The sequence below is a fragment of the Engraulis encrasicolus genome, chromosome 13 (assembly GCF_034702125.1).
Source record: "Engraulis encrasicolus isolate BLACKSEA-1 chromosome 13, IST_EnEncr_1.0, whole genome shotgun sequence".
Classification (NCBI taxonomy): Eukaryota; Metazoa; Chordata; class Actinopteri; order Clupeiformes; family Engraulidae; genus Engraulis; species Engraulis encrasicolus.
Genome location: NC_085869.1, coordinates 18,144,483 through 18,161,581, shown reverse-complemented (window position 1 = coordinate 18,161,581; position 17,099 = coordinate 18,144,483). Strand labels below are relative to the sequence as shown.

At 42.4% G+C, this 17,099-nt stretch overlaps 1 protein-coding gene and 1 long non-coding RNA gene across 3 annotated transcripts in view; one reads left to right on the top strand and one right to left on the bottom strand.

Moving 5' to 3' along the window:
* Positions 1-33: 33 nt before the first annotated feature.
* On the bottom strand, positions 34-14,460 carry dnajc3a (DnaJ (Hsp40) homolog, subfamily C, member 3a). Its single transcript, XM_063213325.1, has 12 exons — positions 14,224-14,460; positions 13,566-13,676; positions 13,317-13,441; positions 13,089-13,163; positions 11,415-11,567; positions 8,682-8,863; positions 8,145-8,264; positions 7,328-7,433; positions 6,704-6,824; positions 3,678-3,810; positions 2,339-2,487; positions 34-1,515 (listed from the first exon to the last, which is right to left on the bottom strand). Exons 1-12 carry the CDS (start codon positions 14,303-14,305, stop codon positions 1,355-1,357), a joined length of 1,518 nt encoding a protein of 505 aa, XP_063069395.1. The 5' UTR covers positions 14,306-14,460; the 3' UTR covers positions 34-1,354.
* The window catches only part of LOC134460787 (uncharacterized), an 8,394-nt gene continuing 4,896 nt past the window's right edge, over positions 13,602-17,099 (top strand). Inside the window, exons 1-3 of one of the 2 annotated variants that reach the window (XR_010037170.1) lie at positions 13,603-13,657; positions 14,634-14,723; positions 16,405-16,529. This is a non-coding gene — a long non-coding RNA (uncharacterized LOC134460787). Of the gene's footprint in view, positions 13,658-14,633; positions 14,724-16,404; positions 16,530-17,099 lie in introns of both variants that reach the window. The other variant, XR_010037171.1, reaches the window with a different exon arrangement.

Genomic DNA, 17,099 nt, shown 5'->3' with positions numbered 1-17,099 from the left:
GCTCTGAGGAATAAAAACAAGGTGGTAGATACATGCTTTTTAAATTAGATGTTTTTATTCATTAGATGTCCATTTCAAACATGGTCACTAAAAGCAATATATGCCTCAGCAACTATATTAAACAAAATACAGTTCTATTCAAGCGCTTCCCAAGATCAGTGAAAATCAAATGTACACTGTGTACATTCCGTAAAAACCTTCACAAATGCACAACATCTTATTTATTTGCCATTTGGTGACAAACTCTGTCATGCCACACATCATAAGGCAGTTAATATGAATAACACTTGCCTCACCGCACCTCTGCATTGCTGTGTTGTGTTTTAGAGGGGAATACAATGCTCTGTGCTTGTGCTGAAAATGTGATAAAGAAGCCCATTGTGCCGTGTCCTGTGCCTCTCTCTCAGCGTGATGTGCTCATAGTTCAGGTTCTGCAGCCCTGGATAAAGAGGCCATCCATCCAGTTGTACGCTGCTGTCAGTTAGGGATTTGCTCAGATTAAAATGTGCCACCGGACAGAAAAAAGCACTTTGGTGCCATCAGGTACGTATCTAGCAGGGTGCAGAGTCGGCGGGGGGTGGCGATCTGTCTTCATTTACTGTCAACTTGAGGGATAATGCAATACTCTGAGATCAGAACAACTTTATTGGCATCAAATGGGGGGTCCCTCTGCTGTGGTTCATCACATTTAGGTTTTTTTGGTAATTATGACACGAGTAGAACCCGTTACTTAAATAGACATAAATAGTCTAAGCTTTAAAGATATTTACAATTCAGAACCATTAAAGTCCATATAAAAATAATGCTTTATCCTATTTACACAAACAAGTCGTCCAGGAATGACTGACAATCGATCAAAACACATCACTACAAAAAAAAATTGCAGTGACATTTTTTGTAACTGGTCAAAATAGCTCAATGGTAAGATCCCTGAAAATAGAGATGCTTCAATTGCTAATGCACGTTTCGCAAACCTTCGCAAGCCCTCCTGAGCTCAAGACACTTAATAACACAGATGTGCTCAGAGTGGTTTTGCAAATGCTCACAACATGTCAGTCATACACAGACAAAAGTGCTGACACACACACACACACACACACACACACACACACACACACACACACACACACACACACACACACACACACACACACACACACACACACACACACACACACACACACACACACACACACACACACACACACACACACACACAGCCAAGCATCTCAGATGTTCCTTTTGAATGGAAAAAAAGACAGAGTTTAATCCTTGTTTGGCCCCTGGTAGGAGCTGGCCCTTCTGGTTGTAGTCCTGAGACAGGTCAAATAAGCATCAGTCAGTCTTGTGCTGCTCAGCCGTGACTGAACTTGAAGTTGAATCCGGATCCGGAGCCGAAGGGGTTAAATCCCTGGAAGGGGTTGAAGCCGTGGAAGTGGTGCCCGTGTCCGTGGCCGCCCTGTTGGCTCTCTGGGTCCATAGGGTCCTCCCCCTGGTCAAACTTACTTCTCATTTCTGCAGAAATAAAGAAAGGGGGGAAAAAAGTACTCAAAAAATGAGAAGTGAAAATCATCAGGCCAATGTGTTATGTTCATGTAATGACTATTTCAGCACCAACTTCATCAGTACGTGGAGTAAATATATGAAGAGTTCAGATGCAAAACCCCCTAACTCTATTTCTGAAGACCTGCACTTCTATATTTTTAGAGAACCCGGTTGTTAGATTGGGTTACATTCATGTACTTGATAATACATATAAATAGTTATATTACATAAATAAAATAAAAAAAATATGCAATTTTGATAGCTTTGTATTAAATAAAAATGAATTAAGATTAATTTCTGAAAAGGCACTTAGGGGGTTTTGCCTGTGAACTCTTCATATAAAATATGCATGAGTGGAGATGAAACTGCATAAACCAGTGGTTCCCAAACTGGGAGTCGGGAAACTCCTGCAGGGGGGTTGTGGAGGAAAGGGAATGCTTGTATAATACCTACACTATTACCTGTGTCTATGATGGCAACACGAAAAAAAAAAAAATTGCGTTTGTAAGATTGGTGCTGGAGATGGGGTCGCAAAAATATTCATCCTGTAGCGATCCAAAAGGGTGTCCCAGTAGACAAAGGTTGGGAACCACTGGCATGAACTATACTCAAAAGTAGTAAGTAAATAATTTATACCCAATGGCATGAGCAATCTCCGATACAAGTACCACGCAAAAATTAACATCTTATCCTATAATCAAATCAGATTGACTTCCAAAACATCACGTTCACTGATATTCTTCTTTGATTGATCTTGTTCTTTGGCAAGGACCACTGGCAAGGAAACTTTTACCTGGATCCGTGAGCACCTCTTTGGCCTGTGCGATGTCGATGAACTTTTTCTCTGCCTTCTTCTTGTCCTCGGGATCCTGGAAATTGTCCGGGTGCCACTGCTGAGCCAGCTTCCTGTAGGCCTTCACAATCTCCTTCTTCTGTGCCGTCCTGCCGTGATAACATTGGGGAGGAGGTGGAGGAGACCAATTAAAAACCGAGGGGAAACCGAGGACATTTTGTACTGTGTGGTGGCCTGAATGAATAAGCCAACTGCATTGGGGTGTCTTTTTTATATATACAGTACAGGCCAAAAGTATGGACTCACCTTCTCATTTAATTAATTATCTTTATTTTTGTGGCTTTTTAAAGCACATAATACATTTTCAGAGAGGGCATTATTTCTGTGCATGAACACATGTATAATTTTTTGCTTAACAAAAAAATGAAAATATATATAAAAATAAAAACAATTATTTTTAAAAAATGCTAAACAGTGACGTCAACACAGCAAAACTGAGGGCCCCACATGTTTCAACAAGCTTATTTTTCGGTCTATTTTCAAGTAAAAATACCCAGTCATTCGAGTCCATTTTAATTTATACAAGCAATACAAGACAGATTTTCTTGATCTGATAATAGGTCACTTGGTCAGCATAGCTGGTTATCTAGGTGAAACAGTGATAGAAAAAGTAAAAGTAAAAGTGAAAAACCCTGCCACAGATTCCCTCCAACACAGTTTTGACCTCTCCAAGTAACTGGCTGTGACTCAATATCTTATCAAGAAAATGTCTGTAAAATGCTTGAATTGGCAAGTGTTTAAGACTAGGTTTTAGGTCTCAAAATTCCAGTTCTACAATTCTGGTGAGTTATTGGAGAACTTTCATGTCCAATTAAGATTGACATGACTGTGTGGGCATTTTTATTTGAAAATAGACAAAAATAAGCTCATTGAAATGTGTGGGGCCATAAGTTGTGCCGTGTCGACGTCAGGTGTATAGACAGCTGTCATTGCTGTTGGACAACAGCTAGAATGATATTTTTTGGTAAGTACTTAATTCTTCATGTGTTCATGCACAGTTTTGATGCCCTGCATGAAAATACACGAAAATAAAGAGAATGCATAAATGAGAAGGTGAGTCCATACTTTTGGCCTGTACTGACCATTTTTAATGAGTGGTGGACAGGAAATGAGTGGGAAGAGTCGTGGAAGGGTCGGCAAATGACCCGGGCCGGAATCGAACCCGGGTCGCCGGCATACAGTAGCAGCCCAAGTGGCCTGCAGTACACTTAGAGCCACGGCAGGGCAGGGCAGGGCCATGCATAGAGGTTTTTCCGAAGCCGTGCCGCCGGCGCCTCACCTCTTAACTCCCAGGATCTTGTAATAGTCCCTCTTCTGGGACTGCTTCAGCATGCGCTTGGCTCGGTCCAGTCCCTCCTTTATCTGCCGATCATTCTCGCTGTGCTCTCCAGCGCTCTCAAAGTCTTTAATGGCTGCCAAGAAAAGAGCAGGAGAGGGAAAAAAAAAATCAGAACATTATTACCTGACCTGGACTCCAGTGCCATTCATTCATTCCCCCCTTCCTTCCAACAGCTACTTTCCAAATGCCAACCCAAATGCCTTCCAAGTCAAGCAGTCAGATCATGTGTGTAATGATCCCCAGCCACCCACCCCCACCCCCCGATCCCTTGCCCCCTTTCGCAAACTAGTCCCTAAAGCTCAAAGCAAAAGTAATTTCTAATCATTTCACTGCAGGTGTTCTCAAACAGCAACTGAAAATGTTCAGACAGCCAGGTGGCACAAATGCAAGTCGGCACGGTGCCGTGGGCCTACGTACAACCATCATGGCCCTACAGAAGCCATTAGCACAGCAGAACAGGAGGCCAGCAGCTGTGCCTTCCCATGAGCTCTAGGTAGGGCCAGATTAAGATGGCCTGGGGCCCCTAGGCTACAGCTTTCTGTGGCCCCCCTTGGAAGGCAAACTTGTGACAAATGTGTGACAAATTCACATAGAAAGTGTCATAATTTTGAGCTAGGAACATTTCTACAAACTGTACTCAACACTACAGATATACATTTCAATATTGCATCGTCACAATTCTGCATTTTTTCACTTTTGGCCAGTCAGGGGTTGTCTGGCAGGTGGGGGGGCCCTAGGCTGTAGCCATGTCTAACCTAACCTGTGCGTTAAATCCGGCCCTGTGCTCTAGGTGTGACTGCCCGCCATTCCTGCCAGCTGTTCTACTGTCCAGAAGCTCCCTCTCTACTTTGCTGACGGCTTTAAAAAAAAGAAAAACAGGCCGAGGGGCTGATGATGCAAGATACCACTGGCTGGCTGTAGACTAGAGCACCGTGTCCAAACCGCCGAGTGCTTTAATGACAATTTACTTGTTGCTCACAGACGCCCCGTGATTTCTCCCAGCACTCGCCACTAACTAACATGTGGTTGCCATGGTACTGCGGTGTCTGGCGAGAGACGGTGCGAGGGCCATCATCATCATCACAGACATCTCTGGCTCCGAGCGAGGGCAATTACACATCTCAACAAACACACACGCACGCAGGCACACAGGAGGCTCTCTTAATACAGATACACAAGTGCAGACTGACTGCGAGGACAGATGGAATGCAAACCTGACGCTCCATAATTTCAAATTGCTTTTGGAGCACTGTATCTGGTGTGCAATTCTGAGTGTGCAGCAGAAACTCTCTCCATCCAGGGTTATAAAAACCAGCCGAAACTCAGTGAGGGAGGGAAGGAAGGAAGGGGAGACTCATGAGAGTCGGTCTCGAGTTGGACTTGGACCTGTGTGTGTGTGTGTGTGTGTGTGTGTGTGTGTGTGTGTGTGTGTGTGTGTGTGTGTGTGTGTGTGTGTGTGTGTGTGTGGTGAGACACAGTAGCAGCAGCAGTGTAATTAGCTCTACACCCCGGGGCTGCTGAGGAAACACTTTCTCTTTTTTTTATTCAGCTCCCTGCGGATGTTCTCCTCTCCTCTCCTCTCCTCTCCTCTCCTCTCCTCTCCCCAGTCCTAGCACAGGCGGTGGCAGAGGGGTGCGGAACCGCAGCAGCAGCAGCCAGCGGTGTCCTGGCACCAGGGCTCTAAATTAACGATTAAATTATTTCTTCATAACCAACCAAAATGGGTACTAGCTGCTAACCTTACAAGCCAACACACACACACCCTCACTAATGGCTCAAGTGGCTAGTAAGTTGGTCTTTTCTACCAGCCAAACTGACACAGGCGGTGGCAGAGGGGTGCGGAACAGCAGCAGCAGCCAGCGGTGTCCTGGCATCAGGGCTCTAAATTAACTTTTTTCATAACCAACCAAAATGGGTATTAGTTGCTAAACTTACTGGCCAGACACACCCTCACTAATGAGTCAAAGTAGCTAGTCAGGCGCCAGGCGCTAGAAGGTATTGACTCGCAACATTTTGTGTATTCCTATATACATACTAATACTATACTATTATACATTGTTATAAACGGGGCTTTACAGTAAATTAACGTTTTTCATCACTAGCCAAAATGGGTAGTAGATGCTAACCTTACTAGCCAACACACACCCTCACTAATGGGTCAAAGTGGCTAGTGAAAAGTTGGTCTTTTCTACCAGCCAAACTGAAATTTCACCAGCATTTGGCCGGTTGGCTGGTGTTAATTTACAGTAAAGCCCTGTCTGGCACAACCAAAACATCGGCACCACCAATAGACTGATTGCCTCCAGCTTAGCACAATATATCGAAAATGTATCGAAATTGTAATATCAAGAGTGGCGATATGCATATTGTGAAAATGATTTAATCATCGCGAACAAGTGAAACATTTCTGTGCCGTCCAATCACTTGCTTGAATGTCAACAAATGTCAACAAGAAGTACGCCATGACCAAAGCCATGCCCCCCACACAGACCAACGAATTAAGTGACAAGTAAACCACTCAACTATATTTCTAAATATTGATATCTTTAGCAAGGTATTGCATGCTGTTATCGAGTATCGATTTTTTTTCTGATGGCGTGCAGCCCTACTCCAGGTCAACAACTCAGTTCAGAGGAAGCCGTTACAGCCTGGGTGCACTGGGTTAGCCAGGCCACGCCCTCCTAGTGACGCAACACCTTTAGCGTTGCTTCTAGTCAGGCCAAGCGCAATGTACATATCGTTTCTGATCTCCAGAAAAATTGGGAACTCCACCCACTTTGTCGGACACCAGTCAACCAGTAGCAAACCTAGGGAGGGTTATTGTCAATACCGTACTGTTTAAAACTGCACATTGGAGACTGGTCAAACGCATTTTCAATCTTCTGCGCTTGTGCACTTTCACTTTTGACTTTGACACATGCAAATCAACAATTGCTTGACCTTTGGGGATGGGCGAGCTCTCTTACCTTTCTCGTACTCCTCATCCTGCAGGTAGGCCTCGGCTCGGTCTTTCAGCACATTGACGTTGTTGGGGTCAAACTCCAGGGCTTCTGTGCACACTGGGATGGCTTTTGGCCCTTGCTGGTCCTATTTAGCGTAACATTCATCATCAAAAGAAAAAAAAACACATTGACTTATTACCGGTAGCAATTGATAAATCTGTAATGAAAACAGTATGGTTGTATGTTTGTAAAATCTTTCGTGAGGCTGTGTACAATGACATGTTAGCAGGGCTAGGGAACCTAGTGTATGTCTAGTGGGCTGTTAACGGCCCTTAAGGCCGTTGAATCCAGCGCCCGACATCATTTTAATGTTATGCAGATTCACATGAAATACATGTTTTGTAAAAAAATGTTAGAAATTACATTTGCAATACTATTACATTTGCAATACATTCAGGGGACCTAGTGAAGGTGGGGTCTGTTGTGAAGGTACGGCCCTTGGAGGACTTAATAAAATCTGAACTGGCCCCTCGGATGAAAAAGGTTTCCCACCCGGGTGTTAGTGGCTGAATGTGTGAGTGCCAGCTTTGTATTTTTTTGTTGCAGGGCGCCATCTGCTGTAGAGAGATGTTACTGCAGCTCACTCACCTTGGACAGGCAGTGGCAGATGCGCTCCTTGGCCTGCTGCGTGTACTGCAGCACATCTGGCTCCGTCTTCATCACAGACTCATACTTGCTGACAGCATCCCCATATCTACATCACACAAACAGGAATACATACGGTAAGCATTCATCTGTCTTTTTAGGGTCGCGGTTTGGCCATGCAGCTTTGGGATGATTTGCGTTCACATTACACAAACTGCAGGGTCACATGTTAAAATACGAATATGAACATTAACAAAAGAGAATATTTCAATTTTTTAGTATACTGTACTAGGGATGTTAACCGGTAACCAGTTAACCGATAGTCGACCGGATCAACGATAACCAGTTAAAATTTTCTGCCACCGGTTAACCGGCTGTAATAATAATAATAATTATAATAATAATTTCCTCCCAAAAAGTCCCAAAAAAACAATAATTTTGAGGTTTTAGTACTATAATTCAGCATTTTCCATCTGGCAACAGTGGCTGGACATGGCAGGTCCTGTCTGCGCAGCCAAAAAAGAGGCTTATGTGAAAAATAAAAGTTAAAAAAATCAGTGCTGTGCATATCAGGCACTCAAACGTTGTATAATTTAAGATTACCGGTTAACCACCGGTTAATGAGTCTCAGTAGCCGGTTAAGAGTTTTCAATTTTCGCCATCCCTATTCTGTACATCAGTCAGGTCACATTTCAAAACTGCTAAAGAGGTTTTTTTTCTTTTCCACTGAGATTCTTATTCAGTTCTAATTCAGATGTGGGAATCAAAATGTATTGATCTCATGCGCATGTTAGACCAAGCCCTTCTCTGGGCCACTTACCTCTGTTGCTGGATGAACTCCTCTGCAGACTGGATCAACTTGCTGAGCTTCTTCACATGCTTGTAGTGGCCAAAGCACTGCTTGTGATCTGGGTCCAACTTCAGACACTCACGTACAGCACTGCCAAATAAATAAATAAATAAGTCCACATTTTAAGACCCCCGGGAAGCACTCTTTGCAAAGGTCAGTTCAGCTGTAAGAACAGCTGGCAAGGCTGCCATGTGTAAAAGACAGCCAGGCAAGCCGACAGTGGGGACAAAGGGGTCAGTTGTCCCGGGCCCAGAGAGAGAGAGAGAGAGAGAGAGAGAGAGAGAGGGGGGGGGGGGGGGGGTAGAGATAGAGAGCAGACTCGGAGGCCCTGCCCGTCACCTGTGACCTGCCCAAACAAACAGCGCTGACGGGACATGGCATCCGAGAGAGAGAGAGAATGGGGTCCCTTTGACATTGTATGTATTGGGTTGGGGGGGGCCCTTTCAGATGACTTTGTCCGGGGCCCGACCAAAGCCGTCAGCTAGCCCTGAAGACAGCAGCACTTACTCGAGGGAGGTCTGGTGGTCCCCCAGGTGGTAGTAGATGCTGCTGAGCTTGTAGAAGGCCTGGGTGTTGTCACTCCTCAGCTTGGAGGTGGCCTTCAGGTCGGTGATGGCTTTGGCCATCTCCCCCATCTGGATGAAGCACTCGGCACGCATGTCTCTGGAGTCCACGTCCCAGGCACACGTCTGGCGGGACAGGAGCACAACAAGCACACGGACACATTAAACGCATGTATACATTAATAATAACAAGAATACTTTTGCTTTATGTAGCGCCTTTCAAAACATCTAAGGCCGCTTCGCATTGTATCTGTGTACTCAGCACGCATGTCTGGAGTCCACGACGTCCCAGGCACACGTCTGACAGGACAGGAGCACAACAAGCACACAGACACATTAAACTTATAATAATAATAATACTTTCGTTTTATATAGCACCTTTCAAAACAACCAATGTCACTTCACATGGTATCTGTGTAGAAATGTTTGTGTGTCTGTGTCTGTGTGTGTGTGTGTGTGTGTGTGTGTGTGTGTGTGTGTGTGTGTGTGTGTGTGTGTGTGTGTGTGTGTGTGTGTGTGTGTGTAGGTGAAGCAGAGAATGTTGGGGAAATTGTCAAATACAAATCTTTTACTTCACAGAAACATGTAGTGCAATGAGGAAGAGAGAGTGCAATGCTGAAGTGAAAGTGATTGCAGGCAGACAGTTTTTTTTTTTTTTAGCAATGATAGAATTGAAAGAAAGACTTGAGCATTCTCCCAAATGACAGCACTGACCCACTAAGCTCTTAGAATCATTTCCAGTTGGCTCGGTATATCAATTTGTTTGGTTAGTCCCTATTTTATAACAGTTATCTGTTGTGGAACTTACAGCAGGGTTTCTGAACTTTAAAATATTACACTCATTACTTGCTAAGCAGAATATTTAGATGGTTGAATGTTTAGATTATGTTGCTTTGTTGAGACTGTAAAAATGCCCATTGAAGATTTGTGTTTGTGGGTTTGCAGTTAACAGCTTCATAACTGCCAGTTTAGTCGCTTATGAAGATGATGGGAAAACCTGTGTGCATTACAGTTTTTCTCGATTGCCTACACACAATTTTCGGAATCGGTCTTCGAATTCTCTGAACTCTACACACAAATCTCCAAACCTCACACACAACGGGCCAAACTCTTCACTACCTCTGAAAAATGCACGCCTTGTCTCAAAACAATGTACTCTCTTCTAAAAACCTCATTTTGTCGTCAAATGACACACACAGACAGTCACTACAATACACATTTGCAGACCCATTAAAACACTGTTGGGCACAGGGTAAAACTAATTTCTCCCACTAACTTGGGCTTTTTTTGTTCTGGATTGCATGGATACTGTGACATAAGTTGGAAAAACTTCATTCCCACAACGCACAAACAGAAACAGAAAGATTTTTATGTCTTTTTCACAAAAACAACACAAAGATACTAAAGAGGGTATTTTTCTGTAGTAAAATACTGAAATATTGTTTTGAGACTCGGAGTACACAGACGTGTATATATTTTACATATTTTTAAAAATATTTAAAAATTGCACTAATGTATTGTAAAATATTGGGTAACCACATGAAAGTTATGTCTTGTATAACATATTTTTGAGTTCAAAAACTAAACAAATGGGTTTTCTCCTTGCATCCACTCATTTTTCATCAATATGACATGCCATGTGTGTCCTTATGGGGTGATGATTTCAGAATGTAAACCGGTATGAAGAGAGTTTGCCCATGTGATGAGGAAGTGAACATAGTTGCAGTTGATTGTAGTGTTGTGAATGACAGTGTGTTCCATGATAAACCCAGTGTTTTTCTTTATGAAAATTGAGTGTAATCCAGAGAATTGTGTGTAATGGTGTGAAAAGAGTGTGTTTTAAAACTGGAATTTGAGTGTTAAGTAGGAATTGTGTTTAGTGTTCAGTGACATTGGTTAGGGGAGTTGGGAAATGGGTGAGATGTTCCGAGAATTGTGTGTGAAGTACCAGAACTTGTGTGGAGGCAATCGAGAAAAACTGTAAAGTGACATTCCACCATTTCTGGAAATAAACTTTATTTCCCACCTCCCCTTGGGTTTGAAAGTGAAAGTGAAAGTGACATTCCACCATTTCTGGAAATAAGCTAATTTCCATCTCCCCTTGAGTGTAATAACTGATGCAATGTGTACCTCCACACTAGCATGCATCATTGAACCGAATGGTACCAGCTAGCAGCTAATGGCATAAGCTAGCTCAGAACTAGGAGTAACATACGATACGATACGATACGATAATACTTTATTGTCAGTTTACACTGAAATTCATTTTGCATCCCTGAGCAAGACTTGTTTAAATATCATTTTAGAGAAGAACTGCTTCATACATGTAACACTGCCTGGATTAGTCTTTAATCATGAAGATGACAAAAATAACCTGGGTGTTATAGACATAACCCAGCATGTGCTGAGGGTTTGGATATCCTCATGTAACTGAGGCGTTCCTGCGCAGTGCGACACCTGGGGCTCGAGCCCACCACCTCCTAGTCAGCGCATCAGTTCGGGTACACCTACTAGTCAACTCTCCAGTTGGAGTAAGGAAGTCACAGAACGATACCGCTAAGCTAATAAAGGATCAATCCGATAGCTCAGCGCTGCCAATACTGTATGAGGCTTTGGTAAGGAGTTTTAATAACGTTCCACGCCACACTCTGCTAGTTGGCCTCCGTTATAAACTCACCTCGATGACTTTGTCCAAGTAGACCACTGCTGAGCTGTACTCCTTGCGATCGAAGAGGGCCCGGGCCTCCGCCACCAGCCTCTGGATCTCATCAGACTTCCTCAGCTGACTCTGGGCTTCTTTCTCATCTTTGTCATTTGGGTTTGAGTTGAGCTGGACAGAAGGATGGGAATTGGGAAAGAATATTATGGGAACTGAGGTAACACATCCGTCTCAAAAAGAGTGGGTGCAGGACCAGCAAAGTCACATGAAAACTGAAAATATAGTCCGCGACACGCACCAGGCTCCCGCATGCTGCCCGAAACGTCACTACATTAAAATAAGAGAAACAGGAGCCTGGTGTCGCTGACTTGATTTTCAGTTTTTATGTGACTGCTGGTCCTGCACCCAATCTTTTTGAGACAGATGTGCATCTTTTTGCTTTGTTAAAAAATAAAAAATACGGTCCATTTCAAAGGCTGAAGAAAATGGCACTTTCTATTTCTGTCACATGATACATTACTTGCCGTCATTACAGGCAAGGCAATTTCACTTGAAGTTTGTGATCACTGTATGTGCATAGGGACAAAATTAAAGCTGTAAAATACTGTATATGTATGTAACATACATGTTTGATAATAACCCATTTGAACATTTAAAGAAGTATGCAGGGATGAATGAAGACTCAAAAGGTCCCCCTGGGCCAAACAACAAGTAAGGCTCCTCTCCATGGATGTTGCTCATTTACAAAAAAGATTTGGGAGTTTTAGATCAGATGCTGGAGACCTTGTGTTTGGGGGGTTGTTCACTGACAACATTTGAAAATACAGTTGTTAAAGTGCAATTTTGACCTAACATGAGAATTTAAATATAGAGGCTTGCACTTCAGGCCCCCCTTATGATTCTTGGCCCCTCCTGCAGGTAGGCCCCTGCAGTAATCCCTACTTGGAAGTACACAGTTAAAGGGACACTGTACAGGAAATGGTCAAAAAAGGTACTGCAACTATACTGCTCATTGAAACTGGGCTGCTTATTGCCTAATTTGATCTTTACATGAAAGTTCACTAAGTAATTAACAAATATTTTCCAGTATGGTCCAAGTACAGTCATTTTTGCAGCTAAAAATGGCTATTTTTGGACATTCAAAATGGCGGACCATGGAGAAGATCCCCCTTTTCATGTATGAAAAGTGCAATCTTTCCAGTCATAATGAATACTTAGAATTTGATGCTGGTGGTAAGTATCCATGAAAAAGATTACATTAGTGAATGGGCAGCATGAATTCTGGAAATAAACAACTAAAAATCTCACAGTGTCCCTTTAAAGTAACTCAACATATGGTGGTTATGCTGATTGTTATGGTCGTGGGTAAACATAGGCCTGAAATCAAAGCAGGATGCACCACTAGGATGTACACTGTTCCCCGTATGGAATGGAATAACATCTACAGTTTGTTATATTATTGTTATTTCTTCTTTATTTTACTAGGCTGGTCACACTGATGCTGTTGCCTCCTTTCTAAGTGAGACCTATTTTCATAGGAGCATACATAGACAGCAGGAATACAAATAATAAGCATGCAAATCAATTTGTTATCTTTCTCTAACTATGACACATCTGTAAATGACAGGCAAAGTCGGTCACTTATGTGACCAATTCCCACTGTTATGTGGGAAGAAAAACTGGTCAGCTTACCACTCTTTTAAAATCGACCTCTGCTTCATCGAGTTTCCCCTGCTTCAACAGGAGGTTGCCCCTCTGAAGTACAGCCTGTGAAAATAAAAAAACACAGGCTAGGTGGCAGTTTGAGAATGGAACACGGATAAACACGGATCCCAAACACAAACACATAATAATAATAATAATAATAATAATAATAATAATAATAATAATAATAATAATAATAATGACAACAATACTCACAGCTGTGAAATCCGGCTTGAGTTCAATAACTTTGCTCAAATCTGGCAATGCTGACTTGGATTTTCCCATTGCAAAATACACAGTTGCTCTTCTGTAGTATGCCATGTAATTTCGTGGATCTCCATCTGACAATAGGAGCAATTTTACAGTCACCACAAAACAGGCAAAGTAAAGCAAACAAACAAACATAACATCCTGTTATTTCGTAGTAAACTTGACAGGTTTAGGTAAGGTCATGTTGACACTTACCTACGGCTGCGTGAAAGTGCGACAGAGCATCCGCCAGCTGTCCTGCAGCGAGGAGTTTCTTTCCCATCTCCAGGTGGCTTTCAACAGTCGCGGTATTTTCACACCTAACGCCTAGTGTAAATCACATTTAGAGCGAAGATTATTCACGAATTGTGTCGTGCATGTCAGCCTGTTAACGCACCATGGAGCTTACCCTGCAGCTAGTTTGGGTGGGCTAGTTCTAGATCAATTAGCTTGTTCAACGTTGAACCGAAGCTCTCTTTCCCACGAGGGAAGAGGTACATCTGCCCAGCCACGTTTTAAGTTACTTTAACAACCCAGTATTAACTTAGGAGAAGCAATTTGGCTGCTGGCTGATGTAACACGTGAAGGTAAAGTGCATAGTTGTTACAGTAAATAGTCTCACGCAAGTCTAGTGAATGTTGTGTGAACTGCCCAGTATGTTTACATGCCCAGCAGATAGTAGCTAAGATGTTAGCCATCCTAGCATGTTCCCTCTAGCTCACTCACTCTGAAAGTACCGCTAGAGTAATTCCTTCATTCCATCATTCACCAAAATAACTATCTTTTTACTCAGTCGCTTGATATTTATAATACATATTCAAATCCCCCAAAATGAACTTAGTCAGTGACTTGTGATGAGTTTGGTTTTGCTTACCTTCGTATCGCAGGTCAATCAAAACAAGTAGGAATGGAACATAATTTAGGACTTTATGCGCCATTGGCCTCATTGAAACCATGGTGCAGAACTATTTATATATCCCTACACACGTCGACGTTAAAATAAATGTTCCTAGTTAACTAGTACATAGCAAAGCTGAGTGGTTGTAGGCACTTTGGAGGAGATTTCAAATTACAGTCTCATGCTTGTCAGTGTTCCAGTGAGGCTGAACCGAAGTCCACTGGTCGTGGGGCGCTCTGGTTGGCTCTGTAGTTTTACAACTCCTCCTCCTATGTTTGGATCAACGAAGTCCAGCCACGGCAGCACTAAAGAGGACAGCACCCTATGCTTGGCCACCACATGTCTTTAGGTTTCACAATCAATGTTTCATTGTTTCATCACCACAGGCAAAAAGACAAGAAACTGAAAGAAAAAAACAGAGCTACGAAGAAGTCGAAAATCATTGAGGAGTCCTTGCTAGTGGAAGATAAGTTTGAGTGAGGTTCTGCAAAACTTTTTTTAACCATGACTTTTAATGAAACACACACACACACACACACACACACACACACACACACACACACACACACACACACACACACACACACACACACACACACACACACACACACACACACACACACACACACACACACACACACACACACAGAGAGAGAGAGGTTTTACCTGTCCCATTTAACCAGGCAATCATTCAACCTATGGCACATAATAGATGGATTGGAATACAGTAGTCTATGTGGCACTGGATTGCAAAACACGTAGCCTACGCATGCACGCACCTGGGATAACCAGGTTTTTTTTATCCATGTTATCAGAAGTGGTGGAAAGCAATTACATTTAGCCTACTCGATTATTGTAGGCTATTTGAGTAGCTTTTATGAGTACTTTGTAATTTTTAAATAGTTTTAAAAATTACTTGAAATTACTGCTTTTTAAAGTACTTTTCTTGTACTTAAAGGTTCACTGTTTAGGATGGTGGTCAGAGTAGGTATTGCAACTGTGCTGCTCATTGAATGTGCTGCGTATTGCCAAATGTCATCTTTTCATGAATATTAAGCCTACTTAAGGATCAACCAATTACAAGTATGACCAGGTACAGTTTGTTTCAGTTTGTTTCACAAAAAATGTCTAAGTCTGGGAATTCAAAATGGTGCACACGGAGAGAAGGTAATAGTGGAGTAGAGTAACTTTATTCACCCCCGGGGGTAAATTAAGGTGTCAAGTAGCTACATAAATACACATAATGCCCACATGGACATGAACATTTCAAAACACATGTAACACAGGTAAGATCCATCTTTTCATGTATGACAAGTGAAATTATCCCAGTCGTAGACCCAATGAATATTTCATGAATTCATGTAAAAGGTGACATTTGTGGAGAGCCTGAATTCTCGAAATAAACGAGTAAATTATTACACAGTGCATGTTTGGATTTAGCATAGGTAAGTTACTCAACTACTGGAACTAGGCCTGAGTACTGAGTTAAATTAGATTAATGGACAAAAGGACATGCACAACAATAAAACAATCTGCCAGATAGTAATGGAAATTATAAAGGATTGCACAAAGCATTTTATGTTCAACCTGTCTTGGATGAATGTATTGGATGGTGGCTGGTGCCAAGCAAGAGACAGAGGTCATCTAGAATGATATTTGCTTGAGAATATTTTTAGATGACTACTTCTACTTAGTAGGCCTAAAAGCAATAATATTTGTATAGCACATTATCATAACTGTGTGCTTCAGAGGAAAGAAAGAGAAGCGCGAGCAGAAAAAAATTATAAAGTAGAAATGAAGTATTATAGAGAGATGGGCCTAACTAAACCAAAGGCAGATGGAAATGCAACTGTTTTTAATTTCTTTTTAAAACAAATGCACTGTTGGAGCAGTTCAAATTTGAACAGGAAGCTGGCTCCAACATTCGGCAGCTTAATGGCTAAATGTCATTTCACCCTGTCTGGATTTTACCCTGAAAGACAATTCTGCACCTACCCCAAAAGCTAGTCCTCTCTTGTCCCCTGTGTATCTCGGTGTTACTTTGGGCACCTACAGCTCACAGTTGCCTAAACAGCTTTGCTACCCCCTCTAGTGGCACTCTGGTCGCCTTTTGAGAACGTCCTTACCAGACAAAATTCCCATTTCTTGTTGCTACAGGCAGGCTGGTGTAATATTCAGCAGAGCCACTGACAGCTTTGGTGGGGCTCAGGACAAAGTCACCCACCACCACCACCCCACATCCAGTGCTACACCTTCAAACATGAAGTTGTCAACCAGTGAATGTGAGTATGGTATTATCGTCTTTATTTCAGTCGCAAAAGATGTCCCAGTTTACAATTATATTCCAAAAGACAAAATTCAAGAGACACCGCACACTGCTTACTTTTCTTTACTTTATTTCTCGGAGCGAACTGTCTCTTGAATTTTGTTCATTGATTCACCTTCTCCTGCCTCACACCTGCACCTGCATTACTGAGGGCTTGTGCACAAGGACTCTCTTGAACTATATTCCAAAAGACTTCAGATAGGAATGGCCTGAACTTGACATCACTATTGTTTAAACCAATTATTCAATTTTATAATGCTATAATTGAATCAAGTAGGTAGCAGGCTTCACTCAGGTTTCTTGATAACTTTTAAGGGTGCTGTCCCAAATTAATACTTAGAATCAAAGAAAAGGGGGGCGCACCTTGCATCAATTTTTTCTTCTTTATTTTTGTGCACAAAAATACCGGAAACAATGGGCCAATGGAACCTCTCTCTCTCTACTCTCTCTGGTATTATCTTGACACTATACATAAGCATCTGTGCTGTATGTTTTGCCGGAGAGTCGGCTTGGACTCCTGGTCTTC